Below are 27,877 nucleotides of genomic sequence, written 5' to 3' on the forward strand. Positions count from 1 at the left end.
TTGTTCGTGGCTTTCACTGGAGCCCTCCGTCCTGTTTGATTCATGAGTGAATCGTTGGAGACTGACTCATGGGTTTAACGTCCAGATCCGAGTGGAAACACACTCCAGGTTTAAATGAAAAGTCAGGGCTCAGCACGCCAGACAAACACTGGGGACTCTGAGAGCGGCTTGTGTCTGACAGATGTATGGAAGTTCGGCGCGCTCCTCATCCATCAGGCTTTTATCAGCCGGGGATAAGTTTAATACAGCAAGTGCCCCTTTCACCTTCAATCTATCTGCGCTCCTCTGTCTTATTGCCTGGGTGATTCATGGCCATAGGAGCAAGTGCGGCACGCGCGAGGTAATTAGCGCCCGGAGACCGCGCGCTCTGCGGAGCGCCCCTATCTGGCAGCATATCTAATGGACCATTAGAGGTGACAACACTTCCATGACAATGACTTGCATTCCACTGGTGCTCGGGAGAGCAGGGGCTTCGCGGAGTGACAACGGTAAACAGCTAAAAACCGGCCGCGCTCTAACAAGGAGGGAGACTGGAAGCTCGCCGCCGCAGATCAAGGAGACAAATGGCGGTTGTTTTTCCGACGCTCAGTTTTGCAGCATCCCGACCAAACGCTTGTTTCACATGTAGGAGGGTAACTGCAGCTGTCGCGAGGCTTCAAACAAAAGAAAGTCATCCATCCTGCTCTGAAAAGATCGACAGGGATTCCTTCTGTTTTCATAGCAAAACAGTGAACTGCTGTTTCTGAATGAAGCGAGGAACAATCATTATCCATCATTTGACTCGATCCCGGGTGAGAGGTGAGGGACACACTGGACAGGTCTGCGGTCCATCACACATCCAGACAGGCCTCAGACTCTTATTCACCTCCTCATGTTTCAGGACGGTGGGAGGAAATCAGAGTTCCTGGAGGATGGGCGAGCACCAGGTCTGCTGAACACCAAGAGAAACATCGAGCTGGATTCAAACTCACAACCTGCTGCACTTGGAGTTCACTGAAACTCACTGACCGTATGACGGAGACCAACACAGCAGATGACGACAAGCATTGTCCCACACACACTGACAAGCTGAGTGGCGGCCAGGACTGTGAGAAAATGCTGATGGAAAACATCACTGAAAACCACTCAACTTCCAGACCTACATATAAGGAAAGGTATATTATGATTATATTGTTGCTACTCCATATTAAAAAAATACATTACATTATTATTATTTAGGACGTTCGCCGTCACTCACTCTTGGTCTGAAAGTCAGAACCGGACTTGTGAAAGTGAGCTGCTTGTTTTCGAGGCTGCCGGAGCTGATGACTCCCTGTACAACATCAAGGACAGAAGTGCTGAGCACCGCTATAAGACCAAGCTCTCAATAATTCAGCCGTCAAAGATCCAGCACGTGTTGGTAACTATTGGACAAAACTGGGCAGCCTGCGACTCTCCGCCGGGGTTTCATCTTCACTTTCGCCTTCATCCTCGTGCCAAGACCCCTGAGATCTCCCACCGAGGGGCTTTCATCAGCCCACCTGCTGTGCTTTGTTTCCCGCACCTTCAAAGAGACTCTTCCACCTCATCACGTTTACTTCACCCATATGTTCCTCCACATCTCCATTCTCTTCCCCCACTATGTTTCCTCCTCTGATCCTACCTTTCCATGGCAGTATGTCTTATTAATACAGTGTCCTGCCCCGGGCGCTGCCCTGACCCGCTGCACTCCAGGGAGGAGGAGACTTCCAGGAAGAAGGGCGCCGGTGCAAGGAGACTGCAGTCGACTGTGACAGTATATCAAGCTTCTATTATTTACCATTGTGCAACTTTCTTTCTCCGACTTCTCCGCTGCAGATAGGCTCAGCGCCTCTTGCCTTCCGCCCACGCGGTGATATATATGTATTCAATAGCTTGATTAATACCTCAGTTAACAACGTCTGAGATTCACAGGAAAGACTCTCCTAGTAAGTGCAGATAGACTGAAGTGCACACGCTGGGAATTTTTGCATTTGTTGATGACAAACCAGTCAGAGTGGAGCGTCTGTAGTTCAAATATCCACAACAATCGACGGCATTTGTGGAGATGTTTTCTGTGCGATCCTTTATATGTAATCTCAGTCCAAACCTAGTTCAGTTCTCAAGACCAGGACAGACATCAGTCTCTTAGTCACATAGTCACATATATCTATTTCTTGCAACAAAAGGAACCGTGGTCATCCCCCCCCTAAAACAAGCTGGTAGTTAGTCTCGCTCTCTGGTCTTGGTCTCACCCTCCACGTTGGTCTTGGTCTCTCTATGCTCTCTGGTCTTGACTCGGACTTGACTACAGCACCACCAAAACCTTCAGCTTGAGCAAATCCAGACGGTTGCAGCAGAGAACCAGACTGTGATGGCTTTTTTGGACCATAGAAATGGACAGGGGAACCTCACTAACACCGGAGTGAAACCTCCTTTTTGCCTTCAGAACTGCCACAGGTCTTTGTGGCATAGGTTCAACAGGGGGGTGGAAATAAGCCTCAGAGATTTGGGCAAGCGAGTGTCACACAGAGGCCTTTCACACTGACAGAAATCTGGATCTGTGGCTTCGGCTTCTCAGACACTTTCTAGCTAACTACACAAGTTTAGATGAGATTAGACGGCTTTGACTAGTCCCACAGTGGGGGAATTCAAGAGCAGAACTCAAGTTGGAGGGAGCTGCACGGTGTAACAATGTAAACAAGTCGCTTCACTGAGAGTATTTGTTTTCATCCAACAAACAAGCAACTAACACCTTATCTGGTTTGTTTGAGCCTAGCAGAAGCTGAAAGGCCTCGTGGTTGGCGGAGATTGGTCCGATGCATGATGCAAATCTTCACCCATCTTCATCCTCCACCTCATTGGTGTGAGCTCTGGCGACTCAGTATGACAAGAAACAAGATGTCCGTTACAGACATGGAGACTGTTAGCAGTGGTGACCCAAGAATGGACCCTTGAGGAACCCCCTCCCCCCATATTATCAGCCACCAAACGACCCTTGAGTCATGAACAGTAGGACCTGGTCGGCAACAATACTGGCAGCCACTCACGATCAAGTACAGGGCCCATAGTGCGCTGAGAAATCCCCCAACCTGCTATTGTCCAGTTTGCGCGTGTGAGTCGTAGGCTCCAGCGGAAGCTTCCAGATTTTTTCGAGAAGGTTGAGAGGGACATTTTTTTGAATCACATGCAGTTTGATTCAGTCTTAACAGACAAAGGAGGAAACATTCCTGCGATTCCTTGGACGTTTTCCGATTGAAACAAATGCTGAACCCAGAAGAACATGTTTTCATTTCTCCTCTGTTCTCGCACAAGTCTGCATGATAGATTGAAAAGCAGAAACAACATATTCGCTCAATTGACTCGTGAGCGCGGTGAAAGATTGCTTCATTAAATATTGAAATTTAATTAAAAACCCAGCGTTTCTAGTCATTAATTCCATCTGTGTGCCGTACAGAATCCATGCGCTGCTTTCTATACAGTTGCAAACACGTGTCGTAATGAAAGGACGCGTTGGTGGATGAAGAACAGAGGCACCAGATGAGACTGATGAAAAACTCCAGAGCTCATTTGCATTCATCCCCTTCCTGCGTTGATCCGCGGCTTCGTTCTAGTTGCTTGAAAATAATTCACTGGCGTGTATTTTATTCCTCTCAAGTCCTTAACTTTGATATTCAAAGGTTAGTACTGCGGGCCCCAGTTACTGCTGTGGTCCTAGTGCATGAGACGTGCATGAGAGGAGGGAAACGGGTGGCACAGAAAAGTCCTGTTCATAAATATGGTGTTTGATCTATAACGACAGTAAAAATCATAGTAATATTTTCAGCACAATAGCGGAGGAGTGACAACAGAACCCAGGTGGGCTTCCATTTCCATTCTGGTGCTGTGATTCAGTGGTTCGTGTTGAGCATCTGTGGCCACAATAGACACAGCAGGTAAAGACTCCTGCATTGACTGTGGCCGTCTCTATGGAGCGGCCATCTTGGTAAGGGCCACGCCTTCGCACGTTTAAAGTGATCATTCATTTTTCATTCATTATCAACATAGATTCATGAGTCTGTTAAAAATGTTTTTGGGTTTTTCATATATTTATGTAAACAATTAGATTTGAAGCTATATATTGCTTTTGATGGGGATGATAATAGTATATTATTATTATTAATAATAACAATGAATAACACATTAATAACAGTAACATTTTAAAAATAAAATACAATTGTTTAAATCATTTATGAAAACACCCAAACAATTTATAATAATAATAATAATAATAATAACAATAAATTGCACGATAAAGTTATTATTATCATTATATATATATATATACTATAATTACAATTATTATTCCAACCATTGGATTTTAGATGAACTGTGGACGTGGACGGCAACTTGGTTTTACTTTTCTTTTTCACGGTGAATGTACTTTATTTTTAGATTCGACTCCAGGACCTTCAGAAGTTCTCTCTGCGTCTGTGGGCTGCATTAGTACAGTGGAGCAGCGGAGAGACTAACCAGCTGCTCCTCCTCAACAGCAGGAAGAGCAGCAATGTTGAGCTTCAGGCACAAGCCTCACAGATCACCAGAGTGACCATCAAAACCGAGAGGTAAACAAGACAATAGATGAAGCCTGAGAGCGTCTGAGCAAACCTATTTTTCTCCTCTGGTTCCCCTGCAATGTTCCCGGAATACAACGCCACAGAAGTCGGCCGGTTCTCCAAACACAGCTTGCAGTCCCGGTGAATATAAACCAATCGAATAAAGGCAGTGGGTGAGATGAGATGGCCCGAGAAAGGTCAGCTGACCTCCCGCCAGCACGCCTTTATTCAAAGGGAACTCAAAAGTCCTGGACGTGCGATACCTCCCAGACCATTCTGAGCTTTGTAGTCGGCTGTTTTGAAGGTCCGGCTTCCAGCTGTGAGATGCAGCTGCCTCATTGATTTTTGTTAAGACCTGGAAATCCACCGTCGCTTTGACTCGACCTGCTGAAGATGAATGTGGAATCAAACCACTGCGGAAAATAGATAGAATTTTGAGGTGACAGTGAGCAGATTCCGTGCACACACCCTTGGTCACATGACTGTGCGAGAGACACTTCCTCACTGACATTTATCAAAGCAGTTCCCTTCTTTGCCATAAATGATCATTAAACAAAGAGACGGAAAAAGAAGGCTGTGACATCTGTGTCGATCCAAACCATCCTCACTCCCATGGTGTCACATATTGACTTGAGGAAAGGTTTGCGTCCCATACTGAGGCAGCCTTCAGCGTTGCATGTTGACACGTCTCAATGGAAGCGCTTTCCCATGTAGCGTTGCTCATAAGGCGCAGGGGAGACATTTGGAAACTCTCCTCACTGACTTCACACAGTCACCAAGACTGAAACACACGGCCGTTTGAGGGGCTTTAAATCGCGTCCCATGGCTACGTGACTTGCTGCCCACAACATCAGGACATGCTGAAAAGACCCAGTGCTTCCATTGAAAACCTAATGAGTCAACATGTATTGCTGAAGGCCACCTTCTGTGTCCGTACAGGACGCAAAAGTCCACTTCCCCAGCACCGTGGGAGTGAGGATGTGTTGGCCAAGCATCTCTCGACTCAAACTCCCGCCATATTTACTGTCACCCTGTCGCGGGCCTGGTGACTCTGGTGAGTCAAGCGAAGCTGAGGGAGCTTTTACCTTGACAACGTTGAGAGTGACATGAGATCTTCTTTTACCGGTTAAAAAAAACACCTGGTGTCGGTGATTGTATTAACAATTGCAATGTCAGTGTGTCTGGGTGGAATTCAGGCCAGCATTAATAATTCATTCACTCCCGTCAGTGAGTCAACCATGTCACCAACCTTCCCAGAAAATCTGTCTGCATGAATATGAGAAGAAACATGATCTTCTTCAGGCTGGAGCAGTGCTCCTCAGTTGTTTTCTGTTGCGCCCCCTGCAGGAAGAAGTGAACGTTTCGCTGCCCCCCAACTCTCCGCCACCTCTGTAAATAGTACTATTTGTCACCTAGTACACCTCTGCATAAGATTGTATCACAGAAAAGACTTAAAGTGCATCAACTTGCCTGAAATAAAAAAAAGAAAATCATGAGTGGATCTGCAATTACACTTCATTCTTCTAGTACGGCAAAAAAGTATGTTCTCCGAGGTCACATGTGCCCCCCTGCATCGCTCCATGCCCCACCCGGGGGGCCCGACTGGGCTAGAGATATGGAGATAGTGATCAGTGGTGACCCAAGAATGGAATGACCCCTCCGCCCCATATTATCCCAGTCAGACTGATAATTACTCTGTAATTACAACGTTTCACACCTCGTCCAAAAAAACTTTTTCTGCAGCAGAAATGTTGAACCATAAATGCTGTGGCAACATGCGTCACAGTTCACATGTGGCACCGCCTGCCTCCCTCCCTCCCTCTCTCTGAGTGTGTGTGTGTGTGTGTCATTAAACTTGAAAACATCTGCCCCTCTCATAACAATTATAATTACCGAGGCCTGCGCCCGTAAAATGTACAATTATTCTAATAATGTTGAAAATGAGTATCTCAGCGGTGATCGGAGGTTTCACCGCCCCGGAGTCTCTGGTTCCAGTTCCTCCTCCATTATTGTTATTCATCCCTCCCAGGCCCGACGGCGCCATGGCGAGAGGCTGAGCCTCGACAAGTGCGCCGTGTTGGTCGGTGGATGATCAGGAGGAAATACACGGCCGTGAGTGAAGACTTTCTGTCAGCGAATTATGCAGCGTGCGCCTGCCGCCAGAGCTGTTGGCACACACACACAGGGTTGGTGGTGGAAGGTCAGGGAAGAGACACTTTCAAGGTCAAGAAACAAACACACGTCCAGGCGTGGACACACATTTGAAACTCTGCTTTCTAGCTTTCTTTACGCTCATGTCGTTGCTAACGCTACACAAGGTGAGCAGCGGCTGAAATGAGGGAGAGAGAGAAAATGTCCCTGCAGCTTGGGAGTCTGTCAAAGAGCCAGTCTACATGCCTCCTGTGGAAGCAGAGGATACAGTGATTTCTGAAGACAGAAAAAGAGGGGGAGTCATGGAAGTGACGTGCTTGTGTTTAGTTTTTAGATGTGACATGCATGAGTTTATTCTTTTAATCCCGAGATAACAGCTATCTCCATCTAACTGTTATGTTGCGATAATACCTTGAGATATTTTATCTCAAGATACAATGGTAAATGTCAGCGCATGCATCACTGCATCTCCAGCAAAGCATGTTCTATACGTCCTCCTGGAACCTCTGTCTCCCATGGCTTTGTAACTGTTGGCCAACATTGTCAGTCACTGTCTGCAAGTTAGAATATTGCCGACAGTAAAGTCGCTGTGCTTTAAACACTGGAATCAAGTGCCTTCGACTCAAAATAATACCATATGTGGCTTAGCTATACATGTTACGCAGCCCTCGAGTTACGGACGTGACATGCATGTGTTTATGTTTTTGGATGCACGACTTTATTTTTTTTATCTGGAGAACTTTTTTTTATCTTGAGATATAAATTATCTCATGATTATTATTATTATTTGTGTCCTATATATATATATATATATATATATATATATACACAGTATATATCCAGTCAGTTGTGGGACATGATTTTACATTTTTTGTTCATTTACTGTAGGTCTGACTCACACGAAGAGTCTACATGGTTTAGTCACATGTGGTATTGTTTTGAGCAGAAGGCACTTGAAGAAGGTGCAACTTATTCTCCATTCTGACTTGCAGACAGTGACTGGTGAACAGTTACGAAGCCATGGGAGACATAGTGTTTACAGGAGGAGGGATACAAAACGCTTTGCCAGAGAGGCAGTTACACGTGCGCTGACATTTATGATTGTATCTTGAGATAAAAATGATCTCGAGATACGAATTATCATGAGATAAAAATGATCTCGAGATAAATGTTATCTCGGCATAAAAACAAAGTCATGCAAGTCACATCCAAAAAAATAAAAACATGCACGTCACTTCCAGGGCTCTGTCGGATTCCAAAGGGATGTTCAGACCTTTTGAGGTGAGTGAAAACCTGAAATGAATATGAATGCGAGCTTCTTCATGACAACAGGAGGAACCCAGTTGGTGAGCGAAAGCAACAGGTCTGGACTGCAGTACTCCCTCACACTCCGCTGTGACCTACATCAGTCAGTCACCCGACAGAAATGTCACATGAGACGCCACAAATTGGCTGCGATGAGACGGACTTTTCCCCGCAGGAGACCTTAACAGACAGGAGGGACACGTCCGAGTCCACAGGTCAGCGGTGACACGTGCGGCTCCACAGCTTCAGCAGTAGCGCCGTGGCCAATGATGGATTCATGCTAATGCAAGGATAGACGTGAGACTAATGGGCTCATTGGAATTTCAAAAGCATAATTTCTGTTAATGCACGTCTAAGTATTTTCCATCTTTCAGGTTTCGAGGAGCCATTCACAGCCAGGGTCCTCAATTAGACGTGGAAATGAAAGCGGGCAGGATGGCGACGAGAGAAGAATAGCTTCCGATACGTGGAAATGTTTTCACGCGACGGCTGAACAGAAAGTGACAAAACATCTCAGTCGAGCCAGTCGCCGCTGCGGCTGCCTCACCACTCACTGATCTGCGAGTCAGAACGATGGAAAGACCCACACGCACATGAACATGAGTTACTTTAAACTCTCATTCATAACGCATTCATGAGGCTTCACAGAACACGTTATGAATGTTCATAATAATGGATGGTAACGTTTATGGAGAGAAGGACTGAACTTCATCTCGGTGTAAAGACTCAAAAACCACAACTCTAACCTAACCACACTGTGTTATGTTATTACAGATAATAACACGATCATACTGTAAGAAACCTTGTTACAAGTTACAAGTTATTGTTCACTATGACTAACATTCATCACGTCTTTTATCAATGCATTATTGCGACTTGTGAACGCACCACTAACGCATCATAGATGAGACCTTTATGCAACGTGGAACCCACTTCAGGTTTTCATCTGAATTTAGCGCCATCACTGTTTAGATTTACTCTGCAATATCGAGGGGGGGTTTGTTTTTTCAAATGCAACCTTCAGCTTGACAGTTCTCATGAAAGATGCTAATGATCATGTAGCAAACGGAACACGTGAGGTTTTCCACCAGATAAATGGTTGTCCTCATTTTTTGGTTAGCAACAACATCTGGGTGTCCATCACCTTTGGAGATGCCTGAAGTTTAAAAGAACAACGAAAAGAACATTATCATGCTTCCTTGTCCATTATTCTTCAGACGTTTCAGTATTGAATCATATCCTGGATGTGCTACGGACACACTTTTGCAGCAGCTACATGCCACAGGAAGTGACGCAGCCAGTTAGTCCTTGTTTCCGATCTTCTCCTAGAAAGCCCTTATCGTTTCTTGTCTCCATCTATCGTTCTAACGGTCGAGGTCGCAGTTGCGATCGTAACAGGACCAACAGGTTTTGAGGGACGAGCCCAGCGGAAACCCTGGAGTCCATCGTCCTGAAGCGGAATCTCACGGGACAAAACTTTTCACGAGGGTCCAACCAAAAAACAACCTTCAATGGTTGAAAGCGCAGTTATACAGTTAATATCTAGGCAGTATCACTTGTATTTGAAAAATGTCGTGGGAACCCAGCTATCATGGAGATGATAGTTGTGGGTTTGAATCCCAGGGAGGGAACCAGCGATGACAAGACTGTTGGGACTCACATGAAGCTACGCTTCTAATATCCAGATGCTTTACAACCTAAACCTCAGTTGACGTGATGAAGACAACCGTGTTTTCTGAAAAACAGCAACGCACGATTTTCAGTTCCTTTCGCTGAGAACTCGACTTGGAACCATCTTTAAAAGTCTGAGCGCGAGTTCAGGAAATGTTGTTCACTTGAAGATTCTCACTGATTCCGCTCACAAGGACCTCAGAAGTGAGTTGGAGGTGACTTTGAAACCTCCTTTAGCTTCTACAATCCATGACACAACCCCAAATGTGACTCTTTATGAGGCACTCAAGACTCCCAGCTCGTTGCTTCAAAGGCAGGCCGATCTAAGGCTCTATTTTAAGTTCTCAAGCGATAGCGTCTATCTTTAGATGGTGCTCAGCCAGGGAGCGCAGAGACTTCCCAATTTGTCAGGAGACGCACTGAAGTAACGTCAAAGTCTGCTCGCCTCCTCCTCCGACTCTCTCTGGGTATTCGAGACGAGGTACGGCGCCGGCATATTGTGACAGTTTGTTTCTGTCAGAAGACCTGCTGTCGCGCTGTTTTTGCTTCAAGACACATTTTGAAAAATGATCGAGGGGAACGACGAGGGACGGACTTTAAATAGTGTTGTTTTTTATTCACGATTTGTGATGTACAGCACTGACGTCTCAGCAGCATGTTTGAGAGGAAGAAAGCGATGATCCACCTCGCGCAGCTGCCGCACTGCTTTCACAAGCCTAAGAGCCATTGTGTTATCTCAGATACAGTTACTTCACTCATATTTAACAGGATAAAACAAGCTCCTTTTTATTATTAATGTGATAGAGCTCAAGGTCTTCTCTGGTGTTCAGAGAGTTTTACTTCAGAACTTGATTTTGTCCATTTCTCTGCACATTTTTTGGCAACTTCAGAAGGTCAGCGACTCGTGGTCAGGGTCATGGTCAGGGTTTTGGACCCCACCGCCTCAGATTCTGCGCTTCGGGGGAAAGAGAATGAAACATTCTACACATCGATACAAGACCGAGACACATCACTAGAATGTGTTGACCACAGTGAGTCATCATGGCTCCATCTACATCATGTCTGACCAGTTAACAGGAAAGTGAGACTTGCTTTTGTAAGAATTTGACACCAGATGGTGAGAGTATAATCGCACAGAGACCAATTTAAGGCGCCTGAGTGACATAGGGGACAATCCACGGCAGTGCAGGGCTTATACGTGGGCCTATCCCTTCCCCCGGTGGAGGGTGAGTATGTAAAGATGTTTCAGGACAGAGGCGATGCCTCAGAGGGATAAACCAATAGTGAAGTGCATTAGAGGGCGCAGAATGTTCTCATAAAACTGGAGTTACATCCAGGTAACCGTTTCATCCCTTTTTTCTCTCTCTATAAAAGAAGCATAACTTTGTAATAGTTGAAGCAAACTCTGACTCTATCACGACTTCCTTCACGCTACTGGCTATTCAACAACAAGAAGTGCCAAAGGTACCCTAAGATGTCTCCAAGAGGGAGCTCAGGTGGTCTCTAAAACCTCTCAAGACTCATCCCCTGGGGACCGCCACGGCCAATTCCATATGGCCCGTTTCCGTGGAACCGTAGCTACCAAGTGACAGCCTGTCTGTTCTCTTTTCCATTTCAGTTTTCAAAGGCTGGGCTGGCTCTGACCAACAGGCCGTCCTCCAGCCTGGTTAGGAGCCAATGGAGTAAGACTTCCTCAAACTCACACAGCGAGTTCAAATAACTGATCTGTTTCACAGTCAAAACGGCATCCAACAAAACCTCTATTGTTCTATGGACAATAGAGGTTTTGTTGGATGGTGGATGAGATAAGTCAAAAGGAGAGAGCAACCAAGAACAAGCACCAAAAAACAGAAAGAAAGGGTGCCATGTTTTTACGAAGACCGTTACACAGTATTGGAAGAAAAGGAGGCGGTCAGCAGCCCACACAACCCTTTACCGTGGAACTGCAAGTATCAGAGCGAAAGCCAGCGTCTCTCCACACCACACGTCCCGAACTTTGTCTCCAAACTTCTCCACATGTCCCTGTGATAGACAAAGGTTTCTCTCTTGTTGTTGCTCTGACATCACAGTTGTCTCCACCCCGCCTGCACTCTCTTCCTCACCTCCCACCATTTCTATTCATCTGGATGAACTCTCCCCAAATTCAGCCGGCACTTTGCAACGTTCCGTTTAGGAAGACATCAGTTGTCATCATTAGCAACAACAGCCGAGTCGTTTAAAAGAATGAAGCTTTAAAAACTCAAGAAGAAACAGAGCAACTAGTGGAAAAGGAGGAACGCTCGCTGAATTATTCAGATTCCCATTAGTTCTCACACGCAGAGGACAAAACAAATACCAGAATGTCACCCTTCAAAGTCACGGCGATAACACTGAGCACAGCTTCACCTCACAAATTATGAATTTAACACGCAGCCTGAAGACAAAGCGGCTTCAAGAGGCTGCAGAACGACAGCAAATGTGGCAATTAGAAAAGACAACAGCTGCCTGGGATCCTTGTTTGGCGTCCCAGCGGGTCGGCGTCACCTTGATGCCGGGGCTATGTGGATCTTGCTTTGATTCAGAAAGGGCGACATGAAATCAACATTTAGGAGATTATCAAGCCAACGTGACGTGTCCCTGCATCTATTTGGGGAATCGACTCTGCAACCTTTTGATGCTCTAGTGGGGGAAAATGTGGTTGAACTGCGGCAGCCACACCTGAGACACAGCATGAAGAAAACAATAGCTGAAAAGGTTGTTTTTCCACCTCTGCCTTTTTGCTTTCTCTCAAAGCGCTGCCTCCTCTCGAGGGGCATGACATCAGACGCTACCGTCTTCTAACCCTTCTCATGTATCAGTTTGGGATGTTCCTGTAATCATGCCACAATATGAATAGTCAAAATCTGAATGGACATCTGCTTATGCTGGTGCCTTGCTGTTATGGGTTTGAGGGGCCACAGTGAATGGCTCTAGTTGTCCTCATGTTTTTTGGGGTCACCGTCCTGACACTCCTGGAAAACCTAGGCTAGAAAGACAATCAAGGTCTGTAGACCTCTGCCACATTGGTATTTTTTTACTCAATATTCTTGCCCTAAATTTCATTTTGTGGACCTAATATCACTGTCTCCTTTAAGCTCAATCGAACAGCAGGTGGCAACAGCGTTTCAGAGCTACAATTGGCGCAGGTTGCATTAGACTCACATGATCTTCTCAAAGTTGCGAACATTCATCGCTCCCTGTGAGCTTGTTGCTTTAACATTGTGTTCCTGCTTCGGGCAGTGAATTTTTTGGGGTGTCTCCAGACAAATAAGGACACCCCTGCCACGCCTCCAAGTGAGTGCCTCGCTCACAGAACCATTGGTTCCCTGCCTGCCAGTCAAGTGCTGCCATGTCAGGACAGCCCTAGAAAGACTGAGCTACACTTCACTCATGGTGTCTCAGAGTTTCGCTCATTTTGTGAGATCATGTTAATTCAGGTTTAATCTCACTTCTTCTTTTGACAGAAGTTTAGTTTAAACGTGTTTATTTTATACTGGTTACTTGTTGCTTCTCCCTAGCAGAGTCTTAACAACTGACATCCAAGTCCTGCAGCCCAATTTGCGCCTGATGCTTTGTGCACTGCGTACGGTACGGTACGCAGTTGCGGACGGCCACGGAGATCTCGCAAAAATAGTATTGCCAGATCTCGCAATACTAGTTTGAAGTGATGTTGTAACTACTTCCTGATCAAACTACCATATCGATGGTGAGTCAGCATCTGTGGGAAAGTTTCATTGAATGTTATTTCGAAGTTGGACTAAAATGTGAGGACATACAGTCCGTGCTGTGTCGCCAGCGTTGTTTTGATATCAGTGCCAGGTCACCCTCCATGACTCCTCTACTTATCGCAGCAGAATCCATACATTTGAACGGCGTGAGATGTTGCAAAAGTATTGTAGCTTCAGCTGGTAGTAGACAAAAACAGCCGTTCCGTAGTTTAGTTTCTTCTTCTATTTAACTCAAACACAGTGTAGTGGTCTCCAGAAAACAGACACAACAACTGCAGCTCCTCGCTCTCCTCAGCAACTCAGCATCTCCCTCCACCCTCACTCACTTGTCATTGAACTCTTGCAATCGATCTCGCAAAACTTCTTTTTTTTTTATTTGTAGGTCATATCCCCTTAGGGGCTCTGTACAATCCGGTCGCCTTTCCGAGTTCCGATAAAAACGTATCCAGATCCAGTATTCCTTCAACGGACTGCTTTGCTGCCCGAACAATCCCCAACGCTCAGGCGTGAAAAGGTCCCGCTGCACCACAGCTGGAGCGACTGTAGAGGTGCTTTACCAAGGCGCTACACTGGGTAGAGATAGAATGATTGACAACTTGTTTTTTTCCTACTTACACACACAACGCTGGAATTCATGAGCTGCACTCAGTCGACCAGCTGATGCAGACAGAGCCAATGGAAACTGCAGTAGCACAGTCGGTATCGTAACCGCAATGCAAATGCTCCGCAGACACTTCCAGCTGCCGTCGGCTTGTACGACAAAACAGTTGCTTCATAACTCAATAAAAAATACCCTTCTAAATGTTGGACCTGCAACTGTCATTGCTGCATGTAATGACTCGTTCATGGGCAGCGCCTTGTAACTTGATTGACTTGCGACTTGAACAGAAAGTTCCATTGGTTTTCTTCACCGCAGCACTAGCTCGTGCTCCCCCTCTCCTCCTCCTCCTCCGCTCCATTCCAGGAGCATCATCTGAGACCCCCCATAAAGTCAGAGCTTCTCCAGGAAAAAAAAAAACCTTATTAATTACCTCATTTATTTGACAAAGAATTGGCGGAACAACGGCTGGTCGCCAGGAATGTAATCTTCAGGGCTGAAGAGCAAATAAGCGCTCTTGATGACCCTTAAGTCTAATCGCGTAAGACAGGAACCAAGCCACGGCGGGGAAGTGATTCTGCCCTGATATAATATTTGACCATTAAAGATTCTTGGTCCGGCCTCGCCGAGCCTCCGAGGGCCGGAGCCAGGAATATAAAAGCAGAGTGAATTAAGGGCTTCTTTCTTCCCGGGGAAAGATTCACTTGCGGCCCACAGCCAGAGGAGGCTGTAATTGTGGGAAGTGATGCAGGTTCACAGCTGAGGAGAGAAATAAATGACACATCAATGAAGTCGAAATAATCAGATGATTGATCTCTCCTTCTACCTCACATTTTCTCCCCCTCAGTCGGCAGCTCCACCTAATGATACACTAAAAATACATCAAGGATGGCATTTTCAATAGCAGGAGAGATGAAAGAGCGCGCTGCCACCTAATGACAAGTCGCATGAATTATTACAAAGGTCTCTGGCGCAGACGTGACAACAACGTGGGAAGGAAAAAAGCCTCTTCTTTCTGGAGTCAAAGAAGCCAGGCTCACTTTTGCTGGAGAAAACAAGCTCCTGCCGAGCGCTTGATCTTTCACGGAGAACAGATGTTGCTATCCAGATGTGTGTGGCACATTTGCGGTGTTCAACAAGGCTTGTTCGGGCGTGATGGATTTGTTTACAACTCGTGGGGGTCACAGATAGTTACTGCAGACAAATCGGCCACCAGAGATGCAGCTCATCTCCGAGAGCATATGGTGAGAGCAGACAAACTCACAGATGATGAGGAAACTACACACGTGAGTCCTATTTGTGAAGCGGCTGTATATATTTGGGTGGTAAAGTTTACCATTATCTGACCAAATCCAACCTCGCTCGGCTTCCAGTTTCACTCGGCTTCCTTTCTATTCTAGATATTGTGTATATTATTTTAAGATTACACGTGAAAAGATGGCCGAGGTATTGGACACATGAGACGGACCTCGGGAGACGAGGCTGTCTCTCTGTGAGATTCATTTTTTTCTTCATTAATTTAATGTAGAAAGTGCACGTATTCGCATAGCTCCCATTCTAGCTTCAATGTTTGATGTATTTTTCAACACTGCTTAGATAATGTCCACGTCTTCACTGTTACTAACTTACAATTCCGACACATTCTCACTCCTGAGGCGTCATCAACTGTTTTGACTTTTGCGTCCAATGTTGATGCCAAAGTCTGTAAAAGTGTCAGTGGTTTTCACTGACACTTCTACAGACTACAGACAGCATGAATTCCTCACCCCAAATACATGGATACTTTTTGAGCGATGAAACTTACAGTGCTCCAATACCACTCATTTCAGTGGCTTTTCAACATAACATACACTGAGAAGGAGACAACACTGTTCTTCACCTGCATGCTCTAGTCCTGATTTTGAAGTTTCGCTCAGAGCAGACAGGTCAGTCTTGATCTATTGCATAGGATAATTTCATAAGAGAAAAGATAGTGATGGCTCCCACAAGCCTAATAGTTAGAATCAGAGGAATCAGTCCCACAAAGCCACTAAAATTGACTTGGCTTCCCTGGTTTACTGGCTCTCCGTTGCCACACAGTGGCCACTCGTCTCGTGCTGCTCTTCCTCGTGATCCATTGAGAGACATGAATTTCAGTCTTTTGTTTCTCATCTTCATCCGAACTAGTCATGTCAAGACAGAGAATTTCCTTTATTGAAAATACACTCAGAAATACAACACTAAACCCAAGTCTCACAGAAGTTTGTTAACGGGATTTCAGAGTAAATGACTTTAAATCGGAGCAACCGCATGATGTGGCACTTCCACTTCACACTGAGTGAGACGTAAACAAGACGTCCACATTTCCCACAGAGAAACAACACACGGGTTCCTCTCATGTCCAGGGAGAGCACGACGGAGACAAACTAGCTAACAGATAACATCTGAGGCTGCGAATATCAATTCTGTTTTCTGTGTTTTGGAGGAGTCGGATTAATGCAGCAGGAATATTAATGTTGGCCTCGGAGGAATATTATGATGAGGTGAACCAGGAAATACGAATTGATTGAACCCTTAGACTCAACCAATGGGTAAAAAGTTACTTTTGCATAAAGTTGCCTTGAAAGTTTCCTCACTTTTTAATTTGACGAATTAATGAGGCTGTTAAGAATAGTTTCATGGAATGCGAATATTTCTATCAGCAAAAGATAAATGGAGCCTTGAGGTTGAAGCTGTTGGGAGAAATGATCAACATTCCAACCATCCGTCCGTCCACAGTGAATACATCCTGCAGGCCAACAATGCAGCCTGGGGTGCGCGGAAAGAAGCTCACGCTCCTCAGCTAACACTCAGAGACGGAGCTTCTCAGTTCTTCCAGTGTTTGGGAAGACAGTGTGGCGCTCCCTCGATCACTAAGTCGCTCACATCCACCTGTCCATTCTCATCCTCCTTGACCTCCGTCTTGGAGTCGCCCCCCCTAAAAAAACTCTCTCCCTAACTGCCGCTCTGATCACAACCAGATCGCTGCCCATCCTGCCGCCCAACACTCCGAAATGGTCCTCTTCCGCCCATCTCACTCTCAGATTTACAGTTCAAATTTGGGTTTGTGCCTCAAGAGCTTCGTGTTATCCTCCTGACATCTCTGTGCCGTGCATTATTCACCAGCATGTGCTCTCGTATCCTTGGTCAGAGGTCCGCTGTTTTTCCCTGCGGCCCGAATGAGAACAAAAGCAGGGAGGGCATTTGTGAGTCCGAGCTGGAGGTCACCATCGTCCTCTCAGCCATTTTGATTTATTAAGAGACTCTTTCTGCCTTTAGAGCAGGAGGTTTACTTCAAAGTGTTTCCTCACTGTCTTCAAGAAAAGCACTGACCTCCTGGTTCGAGCAAGAGCAAAATACTACGCTGCCTTCCTGTTATTTAAAGCACTTCGCGAGCAACACTGAGGCCGGACTCCACAGTTCTGCATCATCACCATCATCATCATCATCGCCGGCTCCCTCCAGTAATCAGCAATTATGACCAATTATTTGAAGCCATTCAGAGGAATAAAAACACAAAACAGCCTTCTGTCGCCTCCAATTCCCAACTCTGACTTCAGCGACGTTGATGGCAACACTGACTACTATAATTCCCATGGAAAAAGTAAAGGACTTCATGGCCTCAACACTGAAGTTAGAAGCTCCAGTACTGCTGGATGATCAGGTTAATTTGACCCAAGCGGTCGCAGGATGAGGCGGGAACAAGGCGCTCGCCCGCCACGCACCTGCTTCCTACGGCTAAACCCGACTGCTTTAGAGTGGAAGGACACTCACATGTAGGGAACCAGCCAGAGCCACATGTTTCACTGTGCTGCTGGAAAGAGCCACACGCTACAAACATGTCAGGCTGTCAGGCTTCACCTGAACAGCTGGTCACATGACTTAGTATAGTCATATTTCCTGCCTTCCTTACTTCCAGCCAGTTTGGTGGCTCATTTGGTGGCTTGGCTTGTCATCATCACTGTTTGTCAGAGAAGAAACTTGGTTGTTTGTGCACTCGAGAGTCGAACCCGAGAGGTGATATGGCCCTGCCAAAAACCAACCATCAACACTCCTGTGTTGAAGTCTGATTCTTCCCGATAACCCTGCGATAGACTTTCATGTTGTGTAAAAAAACATTGACTTTGTGTGTTAGCAGCACGCTAGTCGCACCAGAGAGGAGGCTAGTTTCCATGGACAGAGGACAAGATAACCTCTGAAATTATGAACGATAGAGTGCAGTGGTATGAGCCGCATGCACTAAGAAGGAAAACATCTTGTTCATAAATACACCGCACTGGTCTATAAGCCGCGGGTGCAGTGGTGCTGTCTGCGACGTAGAAAGGTCAGTGGTGCTTCAAAATGCATGAGGATCACTTCTAAACTAGTTTGGAAAAGGGGCTCCAGCATGGAGACTGACTCATGAAACAAACTGGCCAATGTTCTGAACTGGAATCATCAACTCCTCACATCTTTTATTGACATTAAAGCGCTCACAATGCGCTGTTCCAACACCACAGCCGGTCTCAGATGATGCTTCCTGGCTCCGCTCCTCCAGGAGATCGGCTCTGTGGGCGGGGCTGCGGACACGCAGGCGAAAACAGCGCATTTTGAAACAGCCGGGTGCTGCTCCTTTCAAACCTCAACTGAAGCAACTTCTCAGCACGCAGACGCTGTTTGTCGTCCCTGCACTGGAATCTCAAACAAAGTGCTCCGCAGTGACAGCTCAACTCCATCGTTTCAAACACATTGCATCTCTTTCTTCACAGAACACGAGGTGTTGCAGTCAGAGAAAGACTTGTTTTGAAAAGGAAACTTTTGTTTCAAACCTCAGTAAATGACTGATGATGGCAAAACAGGGCAGTCAGCAACACATGAACCACTTCTGGCTTGATCATCAGAAACTTTCAGTAAAAGTTGTGTTTCAGTTAGTCGTAAACGTGAGAACATAAACGGCTGGAAAGGACCCTAAAATGTGTGCTTAGTGGAGGGCAACAATGACTTTTGGCTGAGCGGCACAGTAGCATACCAACTAACAAGACATCAGAGGGAATCTCAGACGGAAGATAAAAAACCTCTCCTTAATGACGAAATTCTGCAGAGGCATTATTCAGGGGGATATTTCAGATGCTGAGATCGGAGGAGACAGTTGAGCCGAACGCCAGGCAAGACAAAAATCCACCTCATTAATCCTGCAGCTGTAATGAATCCTTACATCTCTGAAGCTGTGATCCTCCTCAGCGCTTCCAGCCCGAGACATGCGCGGACGCACCGTGCCGATCTTTAGACGGAACCGAAGCCGATCTTCTCTCCCGGCGGGAAAAAAAAAGAAATCGCTTTGGAAATTGGTTTTGATGAATTGAAACAATAGCAGCATCCACATGTGGCCTCATCGATCCGGGGACGGTGAGGCTGCGCTCACAGGTAATTGGGCGGCTACTGAGGCATACGGAATAATGCCTTTTGGGGAATGTCGCGAAGAGAATGAAGTCGAGAACACGGAAGAAAAGGACAGATGCCGTCAATAACAGATATTAAACACAAAATCCTCCGCAATAAGAACAGGAATAATGTCTGAGACGAAATTAAAAAAACGATTTCCAATACTTTCATGAAGAAGAGTATTAGAAATGAAATCAAACTTTTATTACGGTTAAATTAAATTCGGACTTATTTAATCCCCCGGTCATTTTATCAACTGGATTTATAAGATATTATAAACCAAAATATCTGATGAAAAAACGAGTTGCACTGATAAAACTGAGTTTGTTGATAAACCCAGTTGATAAACTGTCTGCTAAAATCTCACCTTTGTGTTGCTGAATAAGGGTTTCAGCCATCATTTTTTGAAACTCTGCTGCCCCAAAACAAACGGAAAAACACAAGGTTTGGAATGCAGCCAGTCAAGAAGGGATAGAGCAACAAGGAAGCAAAGTCTTGACATGAACTGAATTCGTGACAATGTAAACGCTAGTTTTCAATCATGTCGAGTAAATCTTTCTCCATTCTGCAGTGGTCATCACAGAGTCCGACTCTTCAATTGCTCGGCCAGAATACACGCCGAGCAACAAACTTCTGTCATTTGTGTTTCTTCTTCCAGAATTGAATTTTGACTCTCTGCATACATCACTGTAAAATCTGAGCTTTGATTGGTCAACTTCAGGCTGCTGTTCAGATGCGACAAATGTCGGCTAAAGCATCACCTGCTCCCATCTTGCAGTGCAACAGATGCTGTCTGACGTAGACGCGCCGCTATTTAAACCATTGTCTGTGTTGATGTGTCTGGTACTGAGTGCCCAAAGCTAGCTACAAAACTATACATACAACTGTAACATCACATTACCATAAATAAACAAGAAACTTAGCAGCGTTTCAGCAAATCATAGGCTCATAGTTACACATTAGCATTCATGAAACACAAACCCAAACCTTCGACAGAACCTTCTATAAAATCACCTTGGTAGAGACACACACTGTACAGCAATACTATGCTACATCAACACACATAAATGGTGGCACAGTATCACCAAATAATCAATTCATATTGCCAATGAGGGAAGTATGAAAATGTATAAATGATGGCTGGAAAGTGTTTAAATATGAAGTTGGGAGACAGAAGGTTGTGTTCATATACAGTACTGTATGTGGGAGCTACTAGCTTGCTTGTTCTGCAAAGTGTTTTTTGGCCAACCATGGTGAATTACTGTGAACGTGTCCAGGTTGTGTTCTGTTGTCTAAAGCTAAATAACCAGGACAACAATGCAAACATTCTGAATTCACATGACCTGTCCCAGCTGCCAAAGCTAGTAAAGTGGCACAAAAGACACCAGCTCGATCAGCAGTTTGTATCGGGTACAACGTTAAACACACGGAGTTGAGGGCGACTTTCTGGACAGCCACAGAAACGCTGCCAATCTTTCTGAAGGCTATTGTTAGCATAAGGTGTCCTTTGGTGAAGTGTCCTCCTTAGACGCTGCTTTCCTCCCCGAATCACGACCCTATATCGGCGTTCTCATCCTTCAAGGCTACCGACCATTGTTTCATTGATAATCTCCAACATCAGTGGAATAAAGCGCTGAACTTGAACGCTGTGTTCTCTCAGGGTTATGATATCGACATGCATTAGAGGAGTTTTTGCTGCACTTTAAACTGCTTGTGCGTCTTATTTGGAGGCAACTACTGCTCCTGTGGGCCTCATGAAAAGAGTATTTGGGCTTGAGTTTGGCATGTGATCTCGATATATTGAGACTTTACTAGCAAATAAGAATTTGTTTTCTTCAGTCAGCCTCGACAATATTGAGTTTGTGTTCCTTCACCTTCACCTTCACCTTCTTCTGCCGCTTATCCGGGGTCGGGTCGCGGAGGCAGCATTCGGAGCAGGGAAGCCCAAACTTCCCGGTCCGCACAAACCTCCTCCAGCTCCTCCCGGGGGATCCCGAGGCGTTCCCAGGCCAGACCAGAGACATCATCTCTCCAGCGAGTCCTGGGTCTTCCCCGGGGTCTCCTCCCGGTAGGACATGCCCGGAACACCTCCCCAGGGAGGCGTCCAGGGGGCATCCGGATCAGATGCCCGAGCCACCTCAGCTGGTTCCTCTGGATGTGGAGGAGCAGCGGCTCCACCCCGAGCTCCTCCCGGATGACCCAACTCCTCACCCTATCTCTAAGGGTGCGCCCAGCCACCCTGCGGAGGAAACTCATCTCAGCCGCTTGTATCCGCCATCTCATCCTTTCGGTCACTACCCAAAGCTCGTGACCATAGGTGAGGGTGGGAACGTAGATCGATCGGTAAATCCAGAGCTTGGTCCTGTGACTCAGCTCCCTCTTCACCACGACGGTCCGATACAGCGACCGCATCACTGCTGCCGCTGCACCAACCCGTCTATCAATCTCACGCTCCCCTTTTCCCTCACTCGAGAACAAGACCCCGAGATACTTAAACTCCACCACTTGGGGAGAACTCTCCACCAACCTGGAGAGAGCAAACCACCTTATTCTGGTCGAGAACCATGGCCTCAAACTTGGAGGTGCTGATCCTCATCCCGGCCGCTTCACACTCGGCTGCAAACCGCCCCAGGGCGTGCTGAAGGTCCCGGTCCCATGAGGCTAGCAGAACAACATCGTCCACAAATAGCAGAGATGAAATTCTGTGGTTCCCGAACCGGATCCCCTCCGACCCCTGGCTACGCCTAGAAATTCTGTCCATAAAAGTGATGAACAGAACCGGTGACAAAGGGCAGCCCTGGCGTTTTTGTTCCTGTACTGATAAATGCCACCCCTCCATCCATCCACCTTACAGGGGAGGATGAAACTTTCTAATGTCAGACTCTAATGTGTGGACATGCTGCAGAATCAAGAGTGTCTGATTCGTCCTCAAGGCTCTGTGGATCCAAATGAGCTGATTTAATTGGCTCCTCAAGTTCCTCAGGCCTTCCTGAGTGCCCTCTGATCTCATCATCCAACCGCAGGACATGAAGCTCCTGCTTGTTAGCGTCTCACCGCAGCATCTGTTGCGCTACAGAACTTGTATTCTGCCTTCATTTTGATGCAACATTGCAATAGATTTGATATTGCACCAACAGTTCGAGTCGTCGGGCGACTAGATAGCCCAACTCTGGCCACAAGCCGGTGGATATACGGAACCCAGCTTGCCGGGATCAGTGAAGAGGCTGCGAGGAAATGCATATTCACTTCTTTGGCACAAATTGGACGGAGACGTTGTTTGCTCTTCCTTGGAAGTGACGACCACCGGCTGAGTTCTGTGAACTCAAGCTGCTCCCTCACGCGTCTTGATGCTGCGCGCCCTCAGCTGGGGTCGCGAAGAGGCGCGGGGAGCCAGTTCACAGAGCTCATCCGAGGGTCGACTTCTAGCACTGGAAGGAATCCCTGAGCCGTCATCCACACACAAAACGTGACGGAAGCATGATGAGTGGATACATGCCTCGGTAGCAAAAGCATTCGCAAAAAGAGGTTTCAATCGCAGTGCAGGCAAAACTAGCAGCATAAAAACACACCGAACAGAAGTGGTGGTTGTAGAATTTGTGGCAGACGTGGATTAAATCAGGGCTGCTTAGCCTTTTTGATCTCGGGGCCCACCTTTTTCATAACAAATGGCCCTGGGGCCCATACAAGTAAGAGAACTGATTTGTGACTCTTGACTTCATTTGTGTTCAATAACCATATTTAATCTACTCACACGTAAACAAACCAAAACCTTGTGAAATGGCATGAAACCATGTGATCCTCGCAAAGATATTTGTCGTCGAAAAGTCCATCCAGCAGTAGAACCAGGTGCAAGTCATATTCATCAAATTTACTAGAGAAAAAAATTTACAAAATAAAACTTGATGCAAACTGTTGAAAAAATTAATAAAATTTCAGAATAAAAAATAGTAAAATAAAACAAAAAATAAAATAATATATTTTACTTTCAAAATAAATTCCGAAGAAGATATAAGTGTAAATGAAAGTATCGCCGTAACATTTTCAAATTCATTTTAAAAACTGCTTCGACAGTTGCTTTCATGAACAGTTTTTACTCTTGTGGAGGTGGCATCACTTTCTTTATGTTTTTTTCTTTTCAAAACTTCTCTATACTTGGTAACGATCACAGAGGTGCAGCTGTCAAGTCAATATAATGACACACTACTGCCACCATATGTGGCTAATGTATTGAAGCTGAGCGTCTCGCAGCCCAGAGCTGCAAAACAACAAAACTTTTAGTGGCTCGCGGCCCAACCATGGGCCTCCACCCTATGGTTGAGAATCACTGGTTTAAATCACATGAAAGAAGATCAAGGATTCTGGGTCAATCATCCAGATAATGACAGAGATGAAGGAGGTGAAGAAGAGAGTGCAGGCAGGATGGAGGAGACTGTGATGTCAGCGAAGCCACAACCGTGAAAGAGACTCTTTATTCTGCTCAGAATAGCCCGTGATTTCCCCACACACTGTGGACTGTGGTCGCCATTTTTGGTGAGCGAGTCCCGACATGGAGCTGAATTTCGGAATGCTACACGTGAAACAGCATGACTCGTGTTTAGCTTGTGAATTGATCTCCAGTGGGTGAAGACAGACGACATATTTTGCCTCTGTTTGTTGCTCTCAACTAGCTTAGCGAGTCACGTTGATTTGTGAAACAGCTTGACTCATTCTTTGATTCAAACTTTCGTTATTATATTGCCGGTCGGACAAATGAAATGTAACAAACTCACTCACGTGTTTGTAGGGATCTTCGGCCGCTTGACTTATACTTAACTGAAGTCCTTGGCTTGGCATCCATCTTGAAAATGAGAATAATCTCAACCTGTCATGTACACTGTCGTGCGAATGATCGTGACTAGCTGCATATTGGGACCATGTTTTAACCGTCGGCAGCCCATGATGCATTGCGGTTTTCCCACTCCCTGACATCTGCCTCTTGAGCCCTAGAGGGTAGTAGTGGTCGCAGCCATGATGTAGGTTCAGAGAGTCAGAGTGAGTCAGAGATGAAGACACTGAGGTTGACAGGTTGGGTGAAAAGATAAGCTCAGAAATGAGTCTATTAGAGGGACATATGGAGAGGTGTGGAGGCAAAGCTTGGGAGGACAGATGTTTGGACGCGTGGAGAGGAGAGACAGAGACTGTTGGAGATGAAGACTTGAGGAAGGGTGTGTCTGGAGGATGATGAAGATCGGTGACTCTGGAGGATGTAAACAGATGTACATGCAGCAGAAGGCTTCAGTTATCACTCTGGTGCGTGCATCACACAGACCCTGTTTCTTTCCACTTTTCTTTCCACATCCAGTTCTATGCTGTTGTTATTTGACAGCAAGAGTGAAGTACGAATTTCTGCACAGACTGGTGTCAGAAGTCACATCCTGCAGCACTTTCACAAGCCGGAATGAAATTTGGCAAGAAAAACAGCCGAGGAAACAAGCAAGCGAATGCCAGCAAACCTCTGCGCCCCCAGTTGGCTGACAAGTCCAAACCGCGAATTAAAAAAAAAAGATGAGCCAACTCACTGCTGATCCATTTAGCGTTGGGGTCGTGAACTCGGAAGTCTTTTCTGAAGAGGTCAGCCACGGTCAATTTGCCCTTCATCGCCAAGCGGTCATCCTCGCCTGCCAGACAAAGAGAAGTGTTTATTGAATGCATCTTGACTGACATTTTCACCATGGAGCAGGCTGCAGCTGAAAAGACAGCACTTGACAGGGAGAGGTCCTGGTGCAGTTTCAACATTTTCTGGGTCGTGTGGGGTCACCACAAACTGCAATATACACAGATTTTTACAGCTTTTTAAAAAAAGATTTTTACAGCTTTTAAATTCAACTGGATGCCAATCTGTCTTTGGGATGTTTTATGGAGTGTGGGAGGAAACCAGAGTGCCCAGAGGACAGCAACAAGTGCTGGGAGAACATACAAACTCAGAGTTGTTTCAAGCTGGAATCAAACTGTGAGGCAACACCACATTACCAAACTCATCCAAACATCATGTCAACCTCCAGCAAGCCGGTCATGCGATATCTGTGAGTTAGCAAAACAAGAAGATGTTTGTTCCCAGCAAGAAAGCTGTGGAAAACTACTGCCACCTGCTGTGCCATGGAGCTCATTTGTATTGAATGGCATCAATGATATTTCAAATGCCAAAGAAATGGGACAAAACTTTGGATGTAAACAAGTTTATTTACTCATATAAAAATAAAAAAATGCTCTTAAATCATGAAAAAAAATTGCTGCTAGCAATTAAACTTGTGAATTCCCCTCCATCTTCATGCGAAATCACGTTTGCTGAGAAACGCTGGCCATGTGTCCCTGCCTGTAACGTCTTCCTAACTACAGACACATTTGGACACAAGCTTCCTCCAGGATCCATCAGCACCTCAAGAACAAGAAGGAATCGCAGCGGCAAACACGAGCTGAAGGCGGCACCGAGCCACGGCGCGGTTCCCCTCGGCTGAGAGCAGCGTGGCCTGGGATCATCCGAGCAAACGTTCACAACAGATGCCTCTCCGTCCCACTTAATTTTAGCAAGACTCTCAGTTCACCTCTGTGCACTCGGCGGGAGGAAAAAGAAGATCATTATGAGCTTGTTTTCTGCCAGTTCATTTTTTAAATCACACAAGGATCAGAGGAGAGGCTTCACAGGACAGTGGAGGTTCAGAGAGTCGGGCGTCAGAGAGGGGGACACTGAGGTCCTCACTGGGTGGGACGAGGTCAGTCGGGACGTGTGCAGAGGACTGGAGACGAATGGCGGTGTGAGTGATACAAGTTATGATACCACTAGTAATGCTTGAAGTAGATCTTTTATACCAGCTTCATTGATATTTATGGATGTACTACAATGTCTGGTATCAGTAGCACACGTCTTCGGTCTTGGTTCCGGTAGCTGCTGTTGCAGTACATCTGGTGACAGTTGTACTATGATGCGTGAAACTTGATGCACAGATCTGGAGTCCATTCATTCATTTCCTTCCACATCGGGAAGGAGACTCAGCTGGACTGTGAGCAGGAGGAAACCAGAGTGCCCAGTGGAAACCCACAGAATAACCAGAGTAACACATGCAATCCACATGAAAATAGGTGTGACTCGATTATTAAAAAATATTCAGAGGTTTCATGATTCATCAGTCTCAGTTGACACCAGAATGGATCTGTCCACATTTGTAGCGATTGAAAGAGTCAAATCGGGAACAAAGAGGATGTTTTTAAACTTCCTGTTTACTGTGTAGCATAAATGACAAGGAAACGTGAGTCAGTTCATATAGCTCTGTGGATTTAGCACCAGAGAAGCAGGAATGAGTCCTGCTGTGGGATCTGGAACACAAAGGAACCCTGTGACGTCCGGACCATGAAGGAGTCGACAGCGTATTTAGATCATCGATGATTTGGTTGTGACATCACAGTGTATCATGTGGAGGGAGCATTTTTCACCAGAAGTTGATGAGGTCAGCTCGAACATATAGTCCTCGATTATGTGTCACCTTATCACAACAGATTATTCCATCCATGTTTTTACCAGATCACTCCCAGCACCCCAGGGTGGCAGGGCAGTGACACTCTGGAGACAGTCCATAGCAACAGATTTATCCACTGTTCCTCTCCGTTAAAGGCTCGGAGGCATGACTCTCACTCGTGATGCACTGAATTAGAGATTGGGGCGGGTGGTCTTCGTCTCGCTTTGAACTGGATCATGGAGTAAATGCTCGCAGATTGTCTTAATGCAAATCCCACAAGTGCCCTCAGAGACCTCGGCTAAATCCTGGCAGCGATACGGCGGGTCCTCAGACCCTTGATCCAAGGCAAAGCTCCTTCATTAAAGCTCCTCAGCTGCAGAGATCTCCGCTCCCGGGAGACTTCGGGTCACCGCCACGAAGGCCATGGAAAAATGTTGGGCAACAACTACATCCAAGACGATGGCGTCATCTGTTTAAACACCGGAACATGCTCCAAACACTTTCTCCACTCTGGAATTAGTGGGCAAACCAACTGACTAGCGTTAGCCAGATGCCTTACGCGGACTCTCAGGAACCAACGTCAGCAATGGGAGGCACTTCTAAGGCGTCACATGACGCAGACGTCGCCCACCCACGTTGCATGTTGACGCATTCAACTTTCAAGTGAATCTAACAGGTGGAGTTGGGGTTAACACATGGGCTGGACAAGACTTGATGCCACTTGGTGTATACAGCACCAGCACATAAGCAGTGTTGCCACAGTTACTTTGAAAAAGTAATCACACTTAGTTACTTTACTGATTACTTGAATTAAAAATGTAACTAAATTAGATTACAAGTGACTTGTCAAGTTACATTTGGCAGCCGGGGGTCATAAAAAAACAT

At 46.0% G+C, this 27,877-nt stretch overlaps 1 protein-coding gene across 5 annotated transcripts in view; it reads right to left on the reverse strand.

Moving 5' to 3' along the window:
* Nucleotides 1–27,877, reverse strand: part of LOC128755895 (dipeptidyl aminopeptidase-like protein 6) — a 261,376-nt gene that overhangs the window by 33,319 nt on the left and 200,180 nt on the right. For all 5 annotated transcript variants that reach the window (XM_053859995.1, XM_053859996.1, XM_053859999.1 and 2 more), the window contains one exon: nucleotides 25,061–25,159. In XM_053859995.1, the coding sequence (XP_053715970.1) occupies nucleotides 25,061–25,159 (99 nt within the window). The remainder of the gene's footprint in view (nucleotides 1–25,060; nucleotides 25,160–27,877) is intronic.

The sequence above is a fragment of the Synchiropus splendidus genome, chromosome 3, assembly GCF_027744825.2.
Source record: "Synchiropus splendidus isolate RoL2022-P1 chromosome 3, RoL_Sspl_1.0, whole genome shotgun sequence".
NCBI lineage: Eukaryota > Metazoa > Chordata > Actinopteri > Syngnathiformes > Callionymidae > Synchiropus > Synchiropus splendidus.